The 17,374-nt window shown below is 52.6% G+C and overlaps 5 protein-coding genes across 5 annotated transcripts; 2 read left to right on the top strand and 3 right to left on the bottom strand.

Moving 5' to 3' along the window:
• Nucleotides 1-543: 543 nt before the first annotated feature.
• On the top strand, nucleotides 544-4,642 carry V2A60_002443 (P-loop containing nucleoside triphosphate hydrolase protein; the record flags this gene model as incomplete). Its single annotated transcript, XM_083253794.1, has 5 exons — nucleotides 544-666; nucleotides 755-942; nucleotides 1,007-1,061; nucleotides 1,150-1,748; nucleotides 1,801-4,642. 5 exons carry the CDS (start codon nucleotides 544-546, stop codon nucleotides 4,640-4,642), a joined length of 3,807 nt encoding a protein of 1,268 aa, XP_083109920.1.
• Nucleotides 4,643-5,190: 548 nt separating this feature from the next.
• On the bottom strand, nucleotides 5,191-5,421 carry V2A60_002442 (uncharacterized protein; the record flags this gene model as incomplete). Its single annotated transcript, XM_083253793.1, has 1 exon — nucleotides 5,191-5,421. One exon carries the CDS (start codon nucleotides 5,419-5,421, stop codon nucleotides 5,191-5,193), a length of 231 nt encoding a protein of 76 aa, XP_083109919.1.
• Nucleotides 5,422-9,158: 3,737 nt separating this feature from the next.
• On the bottom strand, nucleotides 9,159-9,975 carry V2A60_002441 (uncharacterized protein; the record flags this gene model as incomplete). The annotated part of the gene is made up of 2 exons (XM_083253792.1): nucleotides 9,159-9,166; nucleotides 9,237-9,975. The coding sequence occupies 2 exons, from the start codon at nucleotides 9,973-9,975 to the stop codon at nucleotides 9,159-9,161; spliced, it is 747 nt and encodes a 248-aa protein (XP_083109918.1).
• Nucleotides 9,976-10,670: 695 nt separating this feature from the next.
• On the top strand, nucleotides 10,671-13,467 carry V2A60_002440 (uncharacterized protein; the record flags this gene model as incomplete). Its single annotated transcript, XM_083253791.1, has 3 exons — nucleotides 10,671-11,063; nucleotides 11,485-12,106; nucleotides 12,704-13,467. The coding sequence occupies 3 exons, from the start codon at nucleotides 10,671-10,673 to the stop codon at nucleotides 13,465-13,467; spliced, it is 1,779 nt and encodes a 592-aa protein (XP_083109917.1).
• A 1,904-nt stretch (nucleotides 13,468-15,371) lies between these two features.
• On the bottom strand, nucleotides 15,372-16,388 carry V2A60_002439 (uncharacterized protein; the record flags this gene model as incomplete). The annotated part of the gene is made up of 1 exon (XM_083253790.1): nucleotides 15,372-16,388. The coding sequence occupies one exon, from the start codon at nucleotides 16,386-16,388 to the stop codon at nucleotides 15,372-15,374; it is 1,017 nt and encodes a 338-aa protein (XP_083109916.1).
• Between the last annotated feature and the right edge of the window lie 986 nt (nucleotides 16,389-17,374).

Below are 17,374 nucleotides of genomic sequence, written 5' to 3'. Positions count from 1 at the left end.
GCAGCATCAGCTCCGCACCATCCCAGTCTAATTACGAAAAAGAAGAAAAAAATGCAACACGCAAGTACACGACACGAAACCACTTTTCTTCCCTACCTGTGTTTCTCTCCGCCAGCCGTAGCTCGCCCGCCTTAGCTTGGTACCAGTAGGACGGTTGCCCGGGCTCTAGGAACCCGAAGGAATTACGCTAAAAATCGGGGGCATCCACCATGAACCTCTCTCTCTCTCTCTCTCCCGCCTTCTCTTCTGGGTACAGAAACTAGAAAATCTTCGGGTATCTTTGCCGTGTCTCAATCGCGTGCTAGTCATAAAAAGAATCCCCGATGCTGCCTCTTTCCGTGGAGGCAATGTTTCGTCTTGACAAAACTTGATCCTGTCCAAATTTGGTGAAGGAAAGAAAAGGAAAGAAGAAAAAAAAAAGAAAAGAGAGCCAAAAGGAAAGGAAAGGGAAGAGGAAGGGAAAATAAAAGAGAATAGCTTTTCTTGTTCTCTTTGCAAACGAGCTCTGCAAGATCGACCGCCAACCGCCAACCGCCAACCACGATGGAGCAAAAAGAGCGTTTGCCAATGACGGCGGCTTCATCAACGCCCGTCCCATCAACAAACGTGATGCCAGAGCCGGCGGATGACAAGGAAAAGGACAAGGGCTCTTTTCGATTCTACCTGGTATGATTTGCTTTTCTTTGCCTTTCTTCTTCTTCTTCTTCATTTTTGCATCTCTGCTTCGCAGCTGCTAATCCGGGACCAAAAACAGCGAGTCTTTGGCTACAACGACACCAAAGGATGGATCGTCAACGCCGTCGCCTGTCTCTGCATGGTCGCCTCCGGCACCGCCCTGCCTCTGATGGACGTCGTCTTTGGCTCCTACGTCAACGTCTTCAACGACTTTGTCGCCGGCACCCTCTCCCCGGCCGCCTACCGCGAAAAGGTGGCGCACTATGCGTACGTTTTTGCCCGCCCGTCTTACATTGTCCCGTCCAACTTTACAAAACTGATTGGATAATAGCCTCTACTTTATCTATCTCTTTATTGGAAAATTTGTCCTCACATACATCTGGACGGCAAGTCAATCTCTTTTTCCCTTTCCTTCTCTGGGCAGAATCCCAGTCACTCCATCATTTTTCACGCTGACCTTTGCTCTACTCCCAGCTCGCCGTCTCCCTCACTTCCATCCGCGTCGTCAAAAGGATGCGCGTCGACTTTGTCCGCCAGACCCTCCGCCAGGAGATTCCCTTCTTCGACGCCCCCTCCAGCTCCGTCGCCAGCCAGATCACCACCAACGGCAACCTCATCACCAACGGCATCGCCGAGAAGCTCGGCATCACCCTCCAGGCCCTCTCCACCTTTGTCGCCGCCTTTGTCGTCGCCTTTGTCGTCCAGTGGAAGCTGACCCTCATTGTGATCTCCATCGTCCCCGTCAACATCATCGTCACCGTCGTCTGCGTCGTCTTTGACATGGCCTACGAGTACCGCATGTTTGACATTTACAGCGCCTCGGGCACCGTCGCCGAGGAGGCCTTTGCCACCATCCGCACCGCCCACGCCTTCTGGGCCTTTCCCAAGCTCTCCCGCCGCTTCGCGGGCATTCTCGAGGACGCCCGCCAGGTCGGCAACAAGAAGTCGCTCATCTACGCCATCCTCTTTCCCTTTGAGTTCTTTTGCATCTTTGCCGGCTACGGTCTGGCGTTTTGGCAGGGCATGCGCATGTATGCCAGTGGTGAGATAAGCCAGCCTGGTACAGTTGTAACGTGAGTAACCCTTCTTCTTTCCTCACTCTTTCATGCAATACTAAATTTATAGCGTCATTTTTGCCGTCCTCGTCGCCGCCCAAGCCCTCACTCAGATTGCTCCTCAGACCGTCGCCATCTCCAAGGCCGCCGCCGCCGCTCACGACATGTTTGCCGTCATTGACCGCAAGTCCGCCGTCGATTCGCTCTCTACCGCTGGCACAACCATTCCCGATTTCCAGGGCAACATCAAAGTCTCCAACGTGGATTTCGCCTACCCTTCTCGCCCCGACGTGCCTGTCCTCCAAAACTTCAGCATCGACATTCCCGCCAACAAGACGACTGCTTTTGTCGGCGCCAGCGGCTCTGGAAAGAGTACGCTGTTTGGTCTGCTCGAGCGCTGGTATGCCAGCTCCGCAGGCGAAATCACACTCGACGGCCATAAATTGACCGATCTCAACCTGCAATGGCTGCGCACCAGCATGCGCCTCGTCCAGCAAGAGCCCACCTTGTTTACCGGTAGCATCTACCAGAATGTAGTCGACGGCCTGTCCGGCACCGCCATGGCCGACTTGCCCGACGAGGAAAAGCGTCGTCTCGTCCAAGAAGCCTGCGAATCCTCGTACGCCCACGATTTCATCACTGAGCTGCCCAACGGCTACGACACCATGATTGGCGAGCGTGGCGCGTCTCTCTCGGGAGGCCAGAAGCAGAGAATCGTCATTGCGCGTAGCATCATCTCCAACCCCAAAATCCTTCTCCTCGACGAGGCCACCAGTGCCCTGGACCCCAACGCCGAAAAGATTGTTCAGACAGCGCTCAACAACGTGGCCAAGGGACGGACCATGATCGCCATTGCTCATCGCCTCTCCACCATCCGTACCGCCGACCAGATCATCGTCATGTCCAAGGGCCAGGTCCTTGAAACCGGTACCCATTCCGAGCTCATAAGAATGAACGGCAAGTACGCAGCACTTGTGCGCGCCCAGGACCTTGGCGACGGCGACGGGTCGGCCGACAGCGACGACAACGGAGACGAGACCAAAGCGGAGCAGGTCCTCGAGATGACGGCCTCTCGCGCATCTGCCGGCGCGGGGAGCGTACAAGCAGGGACCGAGACGCAGCGGACCTACGGTTTGTTCATGGGGCTCTGGATCGTCATCAAGGAGCAGCCCGAGCTGTGGTGGTCTCTCTTCACCATCTCGCTTTGCGCCATTGCCGGCGGCGGCACCTACCCCGCGCTCGCCGTGCTCTTTGCGCAGACCATGGACGCATTCACCACCATAAATGTCTCCAAGGCCAACTTTTACGCTCTCATGTTCTTCGTCGTCGCGCTCGGCAACCTCGTCGCGTACGCCATCTCCGGATGGCTCATCAACCGAGTTGGGCAGCACGTCATGAAATACTACCGCGCCGAGCTTTTCGACAACACTCTCCGCCAGGACATGGCGTTTTTCGACAAGCCCGAGAACAACACTGGCGCCCTCGTCTCCCGGGTCGCTTCCGAACCCACCAGTCTGCAGGAGCTGCTGTCCATCAACTGCGTCCTCATTCTCATCACCGTCGTCAATATCCTCTCCAGCGTCATCTTGGCCCTCTGCTACGGGTGGAAGCTGAGTCTCGTGCTGGCCCTGGGCGGGCTTCCCGTCCTGGTTGCCTCGGGCTACATCCGCATCCGTCTCGAGTTCAAGTTCGAGTCGGACACGGCCGATCGCTTTTCCAAGAGCAGCGGCCTCGCGTCCGAGGCCGTCATGGGCATCCGCACCGTGTCCTCGCTCGCGCTCGAGCAAGCCATCATCTCGCGCTACCACGATTCCTTGCAACACATTGCTGCCGACGCCATTTCCGGCCTCGGTTGGAAAATGTTCTTTTATTCTCTCAGCCAGTCCATCTCTCTCCTCGTCATGTGCCTCGGCTTCTGGTACGGCGGCCAGCTCATTTCCACCGGCGAGTACACCGCATCCCAGTTCTACGTCATATTCATCGCCATCATCTTCTCTGGCGAAGCAGCCGCGCTCTTCTTCCAGTACACCACGAGCATCACCAAGGCCGGCACTGCCATCAACTACATTCTGCGCCTGCGCCGAACGCGCACTCTCAATGACAGCGATGGCGAGTGCACCGCCAGCGATGCGGCCGAGACGAAGACCGACCAGCCCGTCAAGGGCAAAGAGGTCATCTGCGACGACATTCAATTTGCGTATCCGCTGCGCCCCAACCTCAAGGTCCTGCGAGGCATTGACATTGATATACAGCCCGGCAGTATGGTGGCTTTTGTTGGCGCCTCGGGCTGCGGCAAGTCGACCATGATTGCGCTCCTGCAGCGCTTTTACGACCCTACTTCTGGCCAGCTACGTGTGGACGGCCTGGATGCCAAGGAGTACGACCGCTCGCAGTACCGCCGCGACATTGCGCTCGTGCAGCAGGAGCCTGTCCTCTACCAGGGCTCCATCCGCGACAACATTTCCCTGGGCCTCGAGTACGGCGAGCCCTCGGAGGAGGACATCGTCTCGGCGTGCCAGCAGGCCAACGTCTGGGAGTTCATCTCGTCGCTGCCCGACGGCCTGGGCACGACCTGCGGCAGCCAGGGCCTGTCGCTCTCGGGCGGCCAGCGGCAGCGCATCGCCATCGCGCGCGCGCTGATCCGGACGCCGCGCCTGCTGCTCCTGGACGAGGCCACGTCGGCGCTCGACAGCGAGTCGGAAAAGGTGGTCAAGGAGGCGCTGGACCGCGCCGCCGCGGGCCGCACCACGATTGCGGTCGCGCACCGCCTCAGCACCATCCGCGACGCCGACACCATTGTCGTGTTCGGCAAGGGGCGCGTCGTCGAGCGCGGGACCCACGAAGAGCTCATTGCGCAAAAGGGCGTGTATTACGAAATGGTCCTCGGACAGTCACTAGATCGCGAGGCTTGAACCCAAATCATCTCCACTGACTAGACATGGATATTATTTCCCATCTCTGCTTAATTAACCTTGTATATAGTAACTATACTCTATCTAGACGCAACTGCGGTAAAAATGGAAAAAGAAAAGGCTCGGCTTGATGAAGATGGTGGCGTATAGACGAGGTTTCTTTCTGTCCTTGCATCATATATGTTCACATTGTGAGCTAGGCGTCTTGGTTTTATATTTACTTTGAATTGATGGTTTCTAGCTGCGCTGTAGTTTTCAGTCTACTACTAGTAATGCAGACATGTCAATGTCATTTTTGGTATATCCAGTTTCCTCATCATCCTCGTTCATCTCCGTCTCGCTGCGACCACGTTTCATTATTTCCTGATTTCTTTTTGCTCGTGGTCTCTGTTCTAGTTAGCATCCATATCATTTGCTCATTCGCCGAACAAAAACACACCTAGCTAATTTTGCTTGTTTTGTTTTGTTTTTGTTTTTGTTTTTGTTTTTTGTTTTTTTACTTTCGTCCGCGCAATCTTCATCCTTACTGGAGGAAAGCTTCAAGAAACTTAGCAAGCGCAGTAGCCGCCGCCGCCGGCCTTGTCCTTGCAGCAGAAGCGGTTGCCGCAGGCCTGGCGGACGGCCCAGACGTGCTTGTCGTTGCAGACGGCGACAAAGGCGCGCTGGTTGCCGGCACCGCCGTCGGCGCAGACCTCCTGGCCGTAGTTGTTGCCGCAGGGCGTGTTGATGGTCACGGCCGCGACGGCGGTGGCGAGGGAGAGGAGGGAGAGGAACTGCATTTTGAAAGAAGATGTGTGTGTATTTTTGTTGCGGTTTTTGGATGAAAGTCTTGGTGTATATTGTTTGCGGAGAGGATAGAGCTTTTTCGTTCAATTCTCCAGGGCCCCCGTCTTTGGTCTCCCATTATATATAGTCGTGGATAATGATGAGATGCCTTGCTAGGCCGTGTCAGCTTCGGAGACTTCCTACCACGGTCCGCCGGGTGAGGGCGGGGAGGGGCGGAGCACCGGCCTCGGACGCAGCGATTCTGGGAAGTGACCGGAGTGCTAGGAGAATTGCCGGCGGGCGAGAGGGGTGGAGAGGGGTTGTGGTCGGGGAAAGAGAATCCAGCCTCCCGTGCCCGACGGTCGTTTATCTATTGGCGAATATTCCGGGAGGCTGCACTGCATACCTTTGCACGAGGGTTGCGGCGAGGCTTGTGACTACATGCGGACGAGGCCGATCTGGGTTACGGAGCTGTTTAAGAAATACGCTCTCGCATTCGTGGTAATTACTTTTTTTGTTTTTTGCGGGTTACAAGAAAATACCGCCAGATTCTTTGAGATGACGAGTCCAACGACACCGATAGCGGTACACCCTACGTCGTTGCCTCCCTGAGCCCCGAATACCCATCTGAGCGGTCATCCTTCACCAAGAGGGGGCCACGGTGACAACTACACCACGAATGGAGTAACTACTTGGCTACCAGGCTGCGGGCCACTTTGGATGCAACAGCGCCCATTCCTTTAGTATAATCCTCTGTATTTGCCCGATTATTCAGAGGCCTGCAGGAGAGTAAATACTATGCCGGTCTCGAGCGCCCGAGGGTCGTATAGGCACCGGCGTCTCGGAAGCTTCCCAGCACGAGCGGCCGGTTTCCAGCGGGACATCGGGGGCGGCGCAGCCTGGATCGAGAGAACGCTCCATTTTTGTTCGGAGGCATTTTTTACTCTTTACTCTTGCAGCCAAGCTGCGGGGATCGTGGGCCCCGCGACCTGCTGCATGTGGAAATGCGCCGCAAGCTTGTAAAAAAACAGGGCTCTGCCCGAGCATCACCTGCAGTACGCGAGCACATTGAGAATTGATGCCGGATTTGGTGGAAATTTTGTCGAGGTCTGAGACTATTTGCTTTTCCAATCTTCAACGTCACTCCAGCCTTTTGCGGCATTGGGCCCTGTTGACTTGCGGTTGTGTGCCACATCACGACGTTGCACCTACATCCAATTCCGACCGTTATCGCATTATACAAAACTCATACCCTTCGAGTCTCCTGCCAAGACATTCTCAGTCCACTTTGTATGCGCGCCTCGTATAATAACGCAGTCCTTTCCGCACATGAGCTGGAGTGCTGTCGGACCATGCCTCAAATGGCAGTGGCCAGAGCCAAAAGTCATCCCCATGCGAAGGAGGAAATTTAGCACCGAGGTTTTGTGTGTTTTTGCACATACCTATACCTAATCAGGTCACGGCCCAGTAATCAGTCTACCTATTTTTGCAGGGAATACTACTTAGCACCTTTATAACAGAACCCGTAAGTAACTACCAACTACTTACTGAGTAGACTTCCAAGAAGGTGTAAACACTCGGTAAGTAGTAGCTACCAAGTACTTAGCTAGCACCTCTCTCTCGCTACGCTACTTGACGAAGCCGTCAACGTCGAGAAGCTGCCCTGACTGCTCTGCGTGGCCTGGCTGACGGAGCTACCCGGCGTCGGTGACGGAAAAGAGGCTCCGGGAAGCTCACTGAGCAGCAAGGCTCTACCTCGAGCTTAGCGAGCGTTACTATTTAGCATGTTCCTGCTGATTAGGGTGCGCGCCGCCAGAGAGGAGCCATCGTAAAATTCGGGGGCTGGCGTTGATGGACTAGCAGAAATACTAGCATCCTATTCATCCAAACTATAGAAAGGTAGGGTATCTAACCGATTAGATATAAATATGTGCAGAATGTGGAATCTCGGTGCTAAACTTCATACTTGCACAGCTCCATTCAATTGGTTGTGGATAGATGTCAGAATTATTAGTGAGCGTTTCCAGGCCATGACAGCTTGGAGGGCGCTAATAAGCAACGCCAAGTGTTAGCCGCTACATGGTGGCATTAGCAACATCACGTCGTTATGGATAGCTGACATTGGGAGATTTACTTGGACAGCTTTTCTCTGCTCGCTAGTCTAGATATTAGAAAACTACTGTGTACTCAGTAGCTTCCCTTGTGGTGCTTTTGCATCTGTGCATATCTTCGCATAAATATTTATTTTTCTTTATGCGAGACGGCTATTGTCACGTTGAAGGTGGGCTTGAGCGTACCAATGTGGATAGGTACACTCAATAGCGCATACGAATCAGAGAGACGGAATGGGACAACAGGATACTTGACCGTATTGCCATCTTCTTTTTCGAAAATCAAGATTATGACAAGTCCTATGGAGATGGTATTTATAATTACTGTTCCTTGAGGTATTACTGGTACAAAGCAGAATTCCAACAAAGAGAAAGGATACCTATTTATAGGCGTAGACCCCGGCCAAATTAATGTTCCCCTGACCCACCACACACCACGTGATAAATAGGGGTAAAAAGGCCGTGGCTGGGGCATCCACCGAGTAGCTAGAACATCGGCACTAGTACCTTTTAGTCTGAAATCTCCACGATGACCTCGATTGCGCGCTGAGGTGGCCAAATGTTGACGGCCATTCTTGCTCGAATTGAACTTGTATCGCCTTCGGCATGCCACCTGGGGAAGGAGATCCGAATATGGACATGCTGGCTAACACTGGTGCTCTCGTTCTGGGCCGAGTGATTACTACACCCAGAATCGAGAGGATACTGCTCGCTTGGTGATGTGGCAGCGCGACCGAGTATCACCAGTCGTTGTTTGATGTGGCCCCACATCTGGAACCGCCCGTTTGGCCCAGCGCTTAATAAACTCCCTTGTGTGGCATCCTTGGGTCCCCGTGGATGTACAACGCATAATTGCTTTCACGTAGCCTTGTGAGATGGGCAGTTTCCTCCTTTTGAAATCTTCTATTGCTGCCAACGATGGTGGATTCATGCGAGCCTACCTACCCCTTTTTCTGCTGATGCCCTGCACTGCATGGCGAAACAGCTTGGTGCGTATGCCCAGCACCCCGGCGGAAGCGCTATTAGTACAGATAGTGCCTGGTCCAGGATGCGCCGCTCCGCAGTAGTCCGACGTTGCTAGTGGCATCGCTCCGGGGAAGGCTACACCATTTGCGGCCCGTTGAGAGACCCCCGCTCAGAGACGGGTCGACGATGGCTGTTGTCAAACTACATGATATCAATTACCAAAACTTCGTATATTTCTTTATATAGTGTATAGTTAAAATTAATAAGTAGATTGTTAATTCCTATAAACTAGTAATGATAATAATTATCTCAAGTACTTATATATTCTTATATTATTATATACTAATAGCTTACATGAGCTATATACATATACATGATAATTACTAGTATATACGATATTCAAGCTCAAGTCTCATTGGCCTTGCGACGGGCGGCAATACGCAGACTACGTCGCAGTGGTTGATCTGTTTGTGCCTTTGCCTTCGGCCCGCACACGTCCCGCCGCCCTACGGACACCCACGAACTACCCAGTTGATTCTCGGCCACTGCTGCTATTATTTCCCCCTTGTCGAGTCCTCGTTCCGTGGCGAGTTGGTGTTTCCTGGTTGCATACCTATTTGGCGGTTTGCTTTGTTGTCGTTGTCTTTTTGAGGGTGGCGGCGCGTCTGTTTCAACTACGCGACTAGAGGATTCGAGTCTTAGTCGTTTTGGTGTCGATTTTCCCCCCTTTTTGTTGGTTTCCAACATCATACAGATGGGTTCTTGTAGTGTTGTCTGTCCTTGGTCTGCTTCGGCAGCTGTATCTGCGCCGCGGCGCTCATGTTCCTGTCGCCCTTGCGTCTCTTCCAAAGTAGTGGCCGTACCATCGTATACTTGTCTTTCTGCAAGTGTACGTCGTCTAGTGCTCCTCCGCACGGGTCGTTCCCGGGGTGATGGTTTCTCGTGCGCGCCGTCGTCCATGGCAGGCTGGACCTCCTCCTCTTTGGTATGGTCCAGCCTACCTGCATTCTGCGCTACCTCTGCATTACTCATCCAATCCAAAATCCATTTCGGTTTTGCCGTCTGTGCTGCCAAGCGGCGCATTCTTTCGTCGGCCGGAGGAAACTTCTTATGTCCTTCCCGCCTGAGGTGGGCGAGGGTCTCCTTCCAGAAGACAAGGTCGATAGGCAAAGGGGATTGATCGCTCATAAACAGCTCGTATCCCTTCATGCGCACCGGCTGTTGCTGGATAATCTTCATGCCTTCCTTGCCCTTGCGTTGGAGAAACTCAATCGTATCAGTAACGCGCTCCTTGAAACGTCGGAGACGGCCCTCAGGCTCGTGCCACATAGGGTCGGTGGCCGTGGAGCTATGGAAGCTGATAACTGAGGGGCCACTGCCGCATGGTCCAGACCAGCTACTGCTGGACGAGGAGGGGGCCTCTGAATCTCGTCCTGTTGGTAAGAGGATGTCATCGCTGCCATGTGTGGGGATATAGGGCGGCGTGACCATGCTGTAGTACCGCGAGATATAGTGATTGTGATGTTGATAATATAGCCCAGGCTGCTATATTGTATGATATAAGTGGTTGGCAGGTGGGATGTTGTAGGTGGGAAGTCAATGGTGCGAGCAGGTGAGGTGTCGCGCTTGTTGGCATCGTGAGATGTCGCGTTACTGGTCCACTGGCAAAAGGTGGGTACCACACCAGTTGGGGAAGTATTTTGGTACATGTTGTGATGGGGGCGTGGCACATGTATAAGTACTTATAGCAGTTCGACATGAGACCTTAGTCAGCATCAGCCAAGAATGGTACATACCAAAGAACTGCTCCGGGTCCGGGTCAACACCACGTCTCACCCCCCCGGCGATTGACTGTCCAAGGTAAATTACCGTAAAATCTGGTGATATTAAACATGTTGTCAATACGCTAATTTAAATATTCCGTTTTCATCGCAACGGTTGTTTATCCCGTCTTGTTTTCTACCAACCAGTCCCCGTGGCCCAGCGCATCATGCATCAATTTACGCGCCGCCAATGCCCTCCATTACCAACGATTGGCTGTCCTGCTCTTAAGCTGAATGTGGCGCTATGCACTGAGAGGAAGCGAACCCTTCTGGTGTATTGTAAAACCCAACCGTCCCCCCGCGGCGTTGCACGGCATCGGCTCTTTGCTCTCTCTTGCACCACATCGCACATCTACTATCAATATGAGTTGGACCATCATATCTGTGAGAGCTCCGGCGTACATGGTCGAGGACTCGCACAACCGCCCCTTCCAAACAAGAGAAGAGCTTCCATGGATTGAAAATGACACAGCCATCGACAGCGAGGATGGCACACCCGCACCTGAGCGTCCTCCGCCCGACGTGACCCTCCGCATTACCACGAGGCATTTCCCCAAAAACCCCGGCCTCGGCTTTGTCTTTGGCCGTGATAGGGAGACCTGTGATATACTCCTCCCCCCCGTGGGTCGAGGGATCAGCAAGCGGCAGTTTGCCATTACATTCCGCACGGACTCTGGTGCCGTGATGCTATGTAACCTCTCTAAACATCTCACTTACATCGAAGACGAGCTTGGGACCAGGCACCTAAAGGATCAGGTATGTGTTGGCGAACAGGCAATCAGGGTGCGTTTGCCCAAGCTCGATATAAGACTCGCACGACCGTGGAGTGACGATGAGATCACGTCGCCACTTTACATCTCTTTCCTCGCCAAGCTTAAGGGGATGCTGCCGAACCTAGAGGGGATGCGTCTCGCCAGCTCAATGGGTTCGACTGTGCAATCTTCAACTAGCCAAAACCAAGATCCCTATAGACTGGGCCTTGTCCTTGGGCATGGGAAGTCGGGGATCGTATACCATGCGTCACATAGGCAGACTGGCCATGCCGTCGCGATAAAGCGCTATAACCAAAGCAGCTCGGGGACTGCTGAAGCTTGTACAGAGTTTGACGCCCTTTTAAAGCTAAAGCATGTAAGCGCTCTCATAATTAGTCACGCTTTCTTTCTCTAATGCCTCGCAGAAGCACATTATCACATTTTACGCCTTCAACTTCTGCATCGGACAACAAGCGCAACTCATCATGGAGTACGCCCCCCTAGGTAGCATGACATACCAGAGCAAGTCACGGCCATTCTCCTACCACGAGGCACGCGACATTCTTCATCAGGTGCTGCAGGCACTTGGACACCTACATAGCAGGGGAACCGCTCACCGCGACGTTAAACCGGATAACATTCTCATCATGACCCGAGAGCCAATGCATGCCAAGCTTGCCGATTTTGCGCTAGCAAGCAACGACAGGCAACCCATGACAGTGTGCGGAACGGAACGCTATACAGCGCCCGAGATGTACCGGCCACCATATACACCAATGGTCGACATCTGGTCGGTGGGCGTGATGGTGATGGAGCTGTGGTTTGGACTCCCCGACCAACGAAAGACCACCGAGAAAAGCGAATGGGCAGAGATGCTTCGAACAAATAGGCCAAAGAGGGCAAAGCCCGAGATTAAGGAACTCCTGGATGCTTGCCTGCAGCTACAACCCACAGAACGGCGGTCAGCAGAGCAATGCCTCAAGCTTGCCTTTTTCCGGATGCCTCTAGATGCAGCTGGTGTCACACGCGCGATTGACGCCACGTATAGTGCGTCACCAACAACAGTCGTGCATGGTCCTTTGGAAAGGGCGCCGTGTCACGCCATCGAGAATTATCTTCCAGATACAGCAACGTACTTGGCATTCGGGGAGGGACTACCAGATACGGCACCGTTTCGTACTGAAGCCAGCCAAGTTCAATACTCAGATCCCCACCAAGCGCAAACGAGAGAGTGCGGAAATGAGGAGCAACGGCCGCACTTCCCTCAGCCAGAGTCGGCGCACCAGCAACCACCACAAGAATGGTCTTTCTCTAATCTGGTGGGCTGGACCCCATCGGGTCTTGACAATCTCCCTGTTGATGGTCAGGGGGTCGAGGGTACCGCGCCAGGTCAACTAGAGGAGAACGATCGCCGATGCCTATCTCAAGTTCAAGCCGAAATAACTCAACTAGTAGCCACGGGAGAGCACGTGAATATTAATCAAGGCCTGCACCTCTCTCAGCCAGGGTTGGCGCACCTGCAACCACTAGGAGAATGGTCTCATCTCCTTCCTCTGGCGACCGGGAACTCATTGGGTCTTGACAGGCTACCTGTTGATGGCCAGGGGGTCGGGGATATGCCACCGCATCAACTAGCAGCCGCAGGCGAGTACGGAAATGATGATCAAGGAATGCACTCCTCTCAAATACCGGAAGGATGGTCTTCAACATATCCACCCCGTTCCATCCGGGACCGGGTAGATTCGGACGGCCAGGCCGTCAACGACCAAAACGACGCAAACTCAGGCCACGGCGCCGTGGCTCGCAATGAAAATAGCCTGCCGCAACCAGTTCCACAACAGTACTGCCTTGTTTCTTACCAAGGCACGACGTACCACTTTTTTGAGTGGCGAAGGCAGGCAATTACGTATACCGATACTATGGTCAACCTCACCCAGCTACTCAAGGCAGCGAACAGTGCTAGAGTTCACGACCGCAGAATTCGGGGCATCTTTCGCGACACAAAGCAGATATTGAATGGTGGTGATGGCATCAGAGGAACCTTTATTTTCCACCAGCAAGTTGCGCAGGTGTGCCATCGTCTTAACATTGACATGGCGGGGCTACCCGACTTCCTCATGGGGGCCGCCAACAACGCCGACGATATCATCAGATTCTTCAACTGGCGGGAAAAACAAATCGCGTACTTCCGGGGCATGGTCAACGTGAACCATATAGTTCGGGCCGCCGGGCACCCTTCGAGTGTGTTCAATAGGACGAGAGTGCAGAGGCTGCTCGAAAACGCTGTGCATCTCTCCGGAGACAGGGTCACGGCTGGAACCTTTATCCCGTATACCAAGGCTATCAGGTTGTGCACACAGCTCGGCATCAATTCCGATGACTTGCCAGAGTTTATTGCCAACAGTTGAAATCCGTAGTTTGCAGGCGACTGCTTTGACTTGTTCGAGTGGCACGGCCGCTCTGTCGCTCATATCCCTCACCACCGCCTAGTGAATGCAACGCACATGTTCCAGGCAGTGGGCTGCTGTCTTCAAGCCCTCTTCGATGCGGCATTTGACAGCCATTTTAGTACAAAGTATATCCATGAAGGTGACCCTGACATACAAGGGACGTATGTCCTTTATGGTGATGCTATTCGGGCATGTGAAGCTAAAGCGCTTGATACTGGGCAGCTGCCAGCGTTGTTGCTTGAGGTCAAAAGGGAGTAGACCTGGCTACAATTGCGACTGCTTCGTGTTTAACCTATATTTCTTATCATTGTTAGTTTCTCTCATGATAGTCATAGTTCTACGTTCTGTTTAATTTCTTTTATTACACGTAATTCCTCCGCCGGCCCTGCTCACGCAGCTGCATTTCCGCAAGGGCGATAGCTGCGCCATGGCTCATTCGAGGCATCAATTACACGTGGTCAGAAGCATCATCATCATGAATCGATCGGGTGGCTGCTATTTGAAGATCTGTAGCTATGCATAACAGCAGATATTTCTCCGCGCCCCAAGTTCCTTCCCGGTGATTAGCTTTTGGACACGATGATGGCGCCGTTGCGAGGCATACCATCCCGGTGTTCGCCCATGTGCATAGCAAAAATTAGGGCCAACTCTCCGTCTTACCTTGGATATCATTTACTGTCCATGCTATTCTGTACCAATTATCATCTAAAATACGGAGTTTATACAAATGAGGTCTAGGACGCAAGTGGAAAACTCCTGATTCAGAGCAGCCAGAGCACTATCGAGATTTCTCTCGTACATCACATGTGCGTGCGACCCCGCAATCGGCCGGGCCATTATCAACTTTGATCGTACACTGCGCTCGGGATCATCCTTGTTCAAGGAGGGGCCGATGTACAGAGCAAAGCTTGGCCACAGCGAAAATCCCGTGCGAGCGGCTACAGTAGCCTATAGGTGAGTTAAGGCCATCTAAGACAGACTGGTACGTTCTCTCTAGTTATGGCAGACCGTCGCCGGATCGAGAAAGCACCCTCTCTAGTAGCTTCGCTAGTATTCTAATTTTCTTATCACTAACAAAGCGGCAAATAGTGGCAGTAATAATAAAGAGCAGAATAGCCATCTTCACTAGACTATCGAAACTAGATTAGCTAGGCAAATCTAAGGCTAGGTGTCGTTCTGGTAGTACCTGGCTATGAAACTCTTCCTTGATAGTAGATGGCTCGTATCTTAAAAAACGGTAATATTATGCTTAACCATAGGTTACGGTATCTTATGTAAGATAACGCGAGAGTTTGTTCTCTTAATCCTCTTAAACTGAGAATGGAATGGCTCCTCCGGTCGGCCGGTCAGGAATATCCTAACACGGTCTGGGAGTTCGGTCTCAAACCGAGACACTAAATAAAGAAAGCGCCTAATGTCGTCTTGCTCGCACTCGTCTAGAGCATCAATAACAATAACGACAGGTTCTCCTCCCGTGTTGCTTTTCGATAGCGGCTCTCCATTTAACCAAAAGGTCGGCTCTGTGTTTAGGTCTTTGGCCCATTTCGCGACCTGCTGGAGTAGTTCAACGCGTGTATTCGGCAAGCAACATCGATTATATTCTTGAGCGTACGAGTCAAATGATGCGCCTTCGGCAACCCGGAGTCAGTCAAGCACCACGGTTTGATGAGTATTAAGCGTAATCTTACTATTTGTAAAGACATCGGCCAAAGTCGAGAGAGAAGATGTTTAAGTGGCGCGCGTTGACTTACTTAAGGCTTTGTATCCCAGCTTGCACTTCATTTTATGCGGATTGGATGCTTCTTATGTCTCTGCCGACTTAAATTCGATTAATATGGTTATTTATAGTTCTGAAAAAGACACTAACCTGAGTATGGTATATTAATTGCTTGGGTTGCTTTCTCGAGCATCTTCACGGGCACGTACTCCAGCAGCTCTTTTGCATACGCTGCCGCAGTGGCCGATGCATATCGGTGCCACCGATCATTTTTGTGGGAATCAGCGTAGTCACAGATTCCTCTGATTACCAAGCAAGGAAAATGATCCATGAGGCCGGCTGAACCTAGATCGACACAGAGGCATTCACTCCCAGCGGTCTCTGCAATCTTATCCCGAGTGCTAGCATCCTCAACAAGTGTGTTTCCAGAGGCGATGATACCGTAGTGGACGTCAGGGTTGGTTGTGTCTCGTTTATCGCGTTGAACTTCTTCCGATGGGTCACATTTGTCGCATGTAGATCCTCCAATGTGCCCATACCTAGACGCAAATAGTCGATCATTCTCAAAACCTTGATGAATATAGCCTGGCTCTTTCTTCCTTGGCTTCCTCATCTGTGGCATTTTGGTCAACATCTCGTCGAGAAGATCTGGAATATTTGACGGAGCTATCTCATGCTCCGCCTGCAGGGCAGCCAGCGCGCTCAGTAGGACCTGGGGCGGTTTGTTAAGCAGGCCTTTGGGCTCCCACTTTCCACTGAGCCTCGCTTTTCCCAGGTCATATTGGATAACACCACCGGTGGTTCCCTCAGGCTGGCTAACAACCACATCACCCAACCGGACATCTTGGTTCAGGTGCCGAGCGATTCCGCCCCCGATTCCAACGAGGAGGCCGATTTTAATCGCGGGCAGGGATGCGAGCAGGTTAGACGCAGTCTTCGCTACAGCAGTGGTGCCATACACGCCGGCAGGAGGTGATGTTATGACGACATTGTGCTTGCCTATGCGGCCCCATGTGTATGCATTTGTATCGGATGGGTGTTGTTTGAGGTCTGCCGGCGCCTCGTGGCGGTCGTCGAGTTGGGCCGTAGCGGCAGCGCGCTCGATGGGGAGTACGGCAATCCACCCTATAGTATATGACTCTGTGCTTATCAAGTTTGTCATGCTTGAGAGCGGTCGCATACAGCACGCGAACTGGGACTGTTACGAGGATATTGTCAAACGTCCCCGGCACCAGATCGCTCCGTGCCGTGTGTCGGAAACGTGGAAGCGGACAAGTGAGGGGTAAGCTTGTCATGCTGCATGAGGGGATGCAAGGTTGCAACACCACCCGTTCGAATGCATTAGGCGAGCCAGCTTTGCTTCGCATTGACCTGGCTACCATCTCTCAAAACGTGCCATAATCTTCTGGGGCCGGCTTGTCACATAATTATTTCTTTTCCTAGGTGCGACTCAAAGTATCGCCCGGCACGCCGTGATATTTTGGTTTCCGGCTGTTCACGCTGCCTCGGTCTGCATGGTTGCCCGCCCGTAGAAGCGCCCCAATATTAGTCGGCCACATTCAGTAGTATGCCGTGGTCAGCGCCAATGAACAACCGTTTCTGGATGATTAGTCGAGGTATCAACGAGTTAGAGTCCAGCGTTGCGGCTTCCAGTAGCGTCGCTAGTGCCTGTTAGCAGCGCTGCGGTGGAGTACAAGCAGGTACTCAGCAGTCACAGCGGCCTGAAATAGCGGTGACCTTCTCCGCCTTACTATTAAAACTCACTAAATGTGCCCGCGACACCCTTTTCGGTTATTACGGAAATATCCCGTCAGGCATATATTGAGGTATACGTCGTCCATGATTAGTGGTCGACCACGATATTTGCGTGACATGTTCGGTCACACGGTACGTGCGTGAGAAATAACACAACTCGGGAAAATCGATAAAGATGCAAATGTGGACCGCAAGTAGTTTTTCCCCTTTCTTGCGCCCTGATTACAATCATGAATACGCTACACGTGCGCTGCGGCCAAGAAAAACTATCGCTCGTCAAGACTGGCATTCGCAGGTTATTAGCGAGCATTAGAGATAGCTACTGCCCTTTAAACTGTATTTAACCCTGGTTCCATAGCAGAGAGTACGGATACTATAATGAGGCTACATGCG

Source organism: Cordyceps javanica, chromosome 1 (assembly GCF_051103115.1).
Source record: "Cordyceps javanica chromosome 1, complete sequence".
Lineage (NCBI taxonomy): Eukaryota > Fungi > Ascomycota > Sordariomycetes > Hypocreales > Cordycipitaceae > Cordyceps > Cordyceps javanica.
The sequence above is the reverse complement of the archived record's forward strand: the minus strand, read 5'-3'. Positions and strand labels throughout refer to the sequence as shown.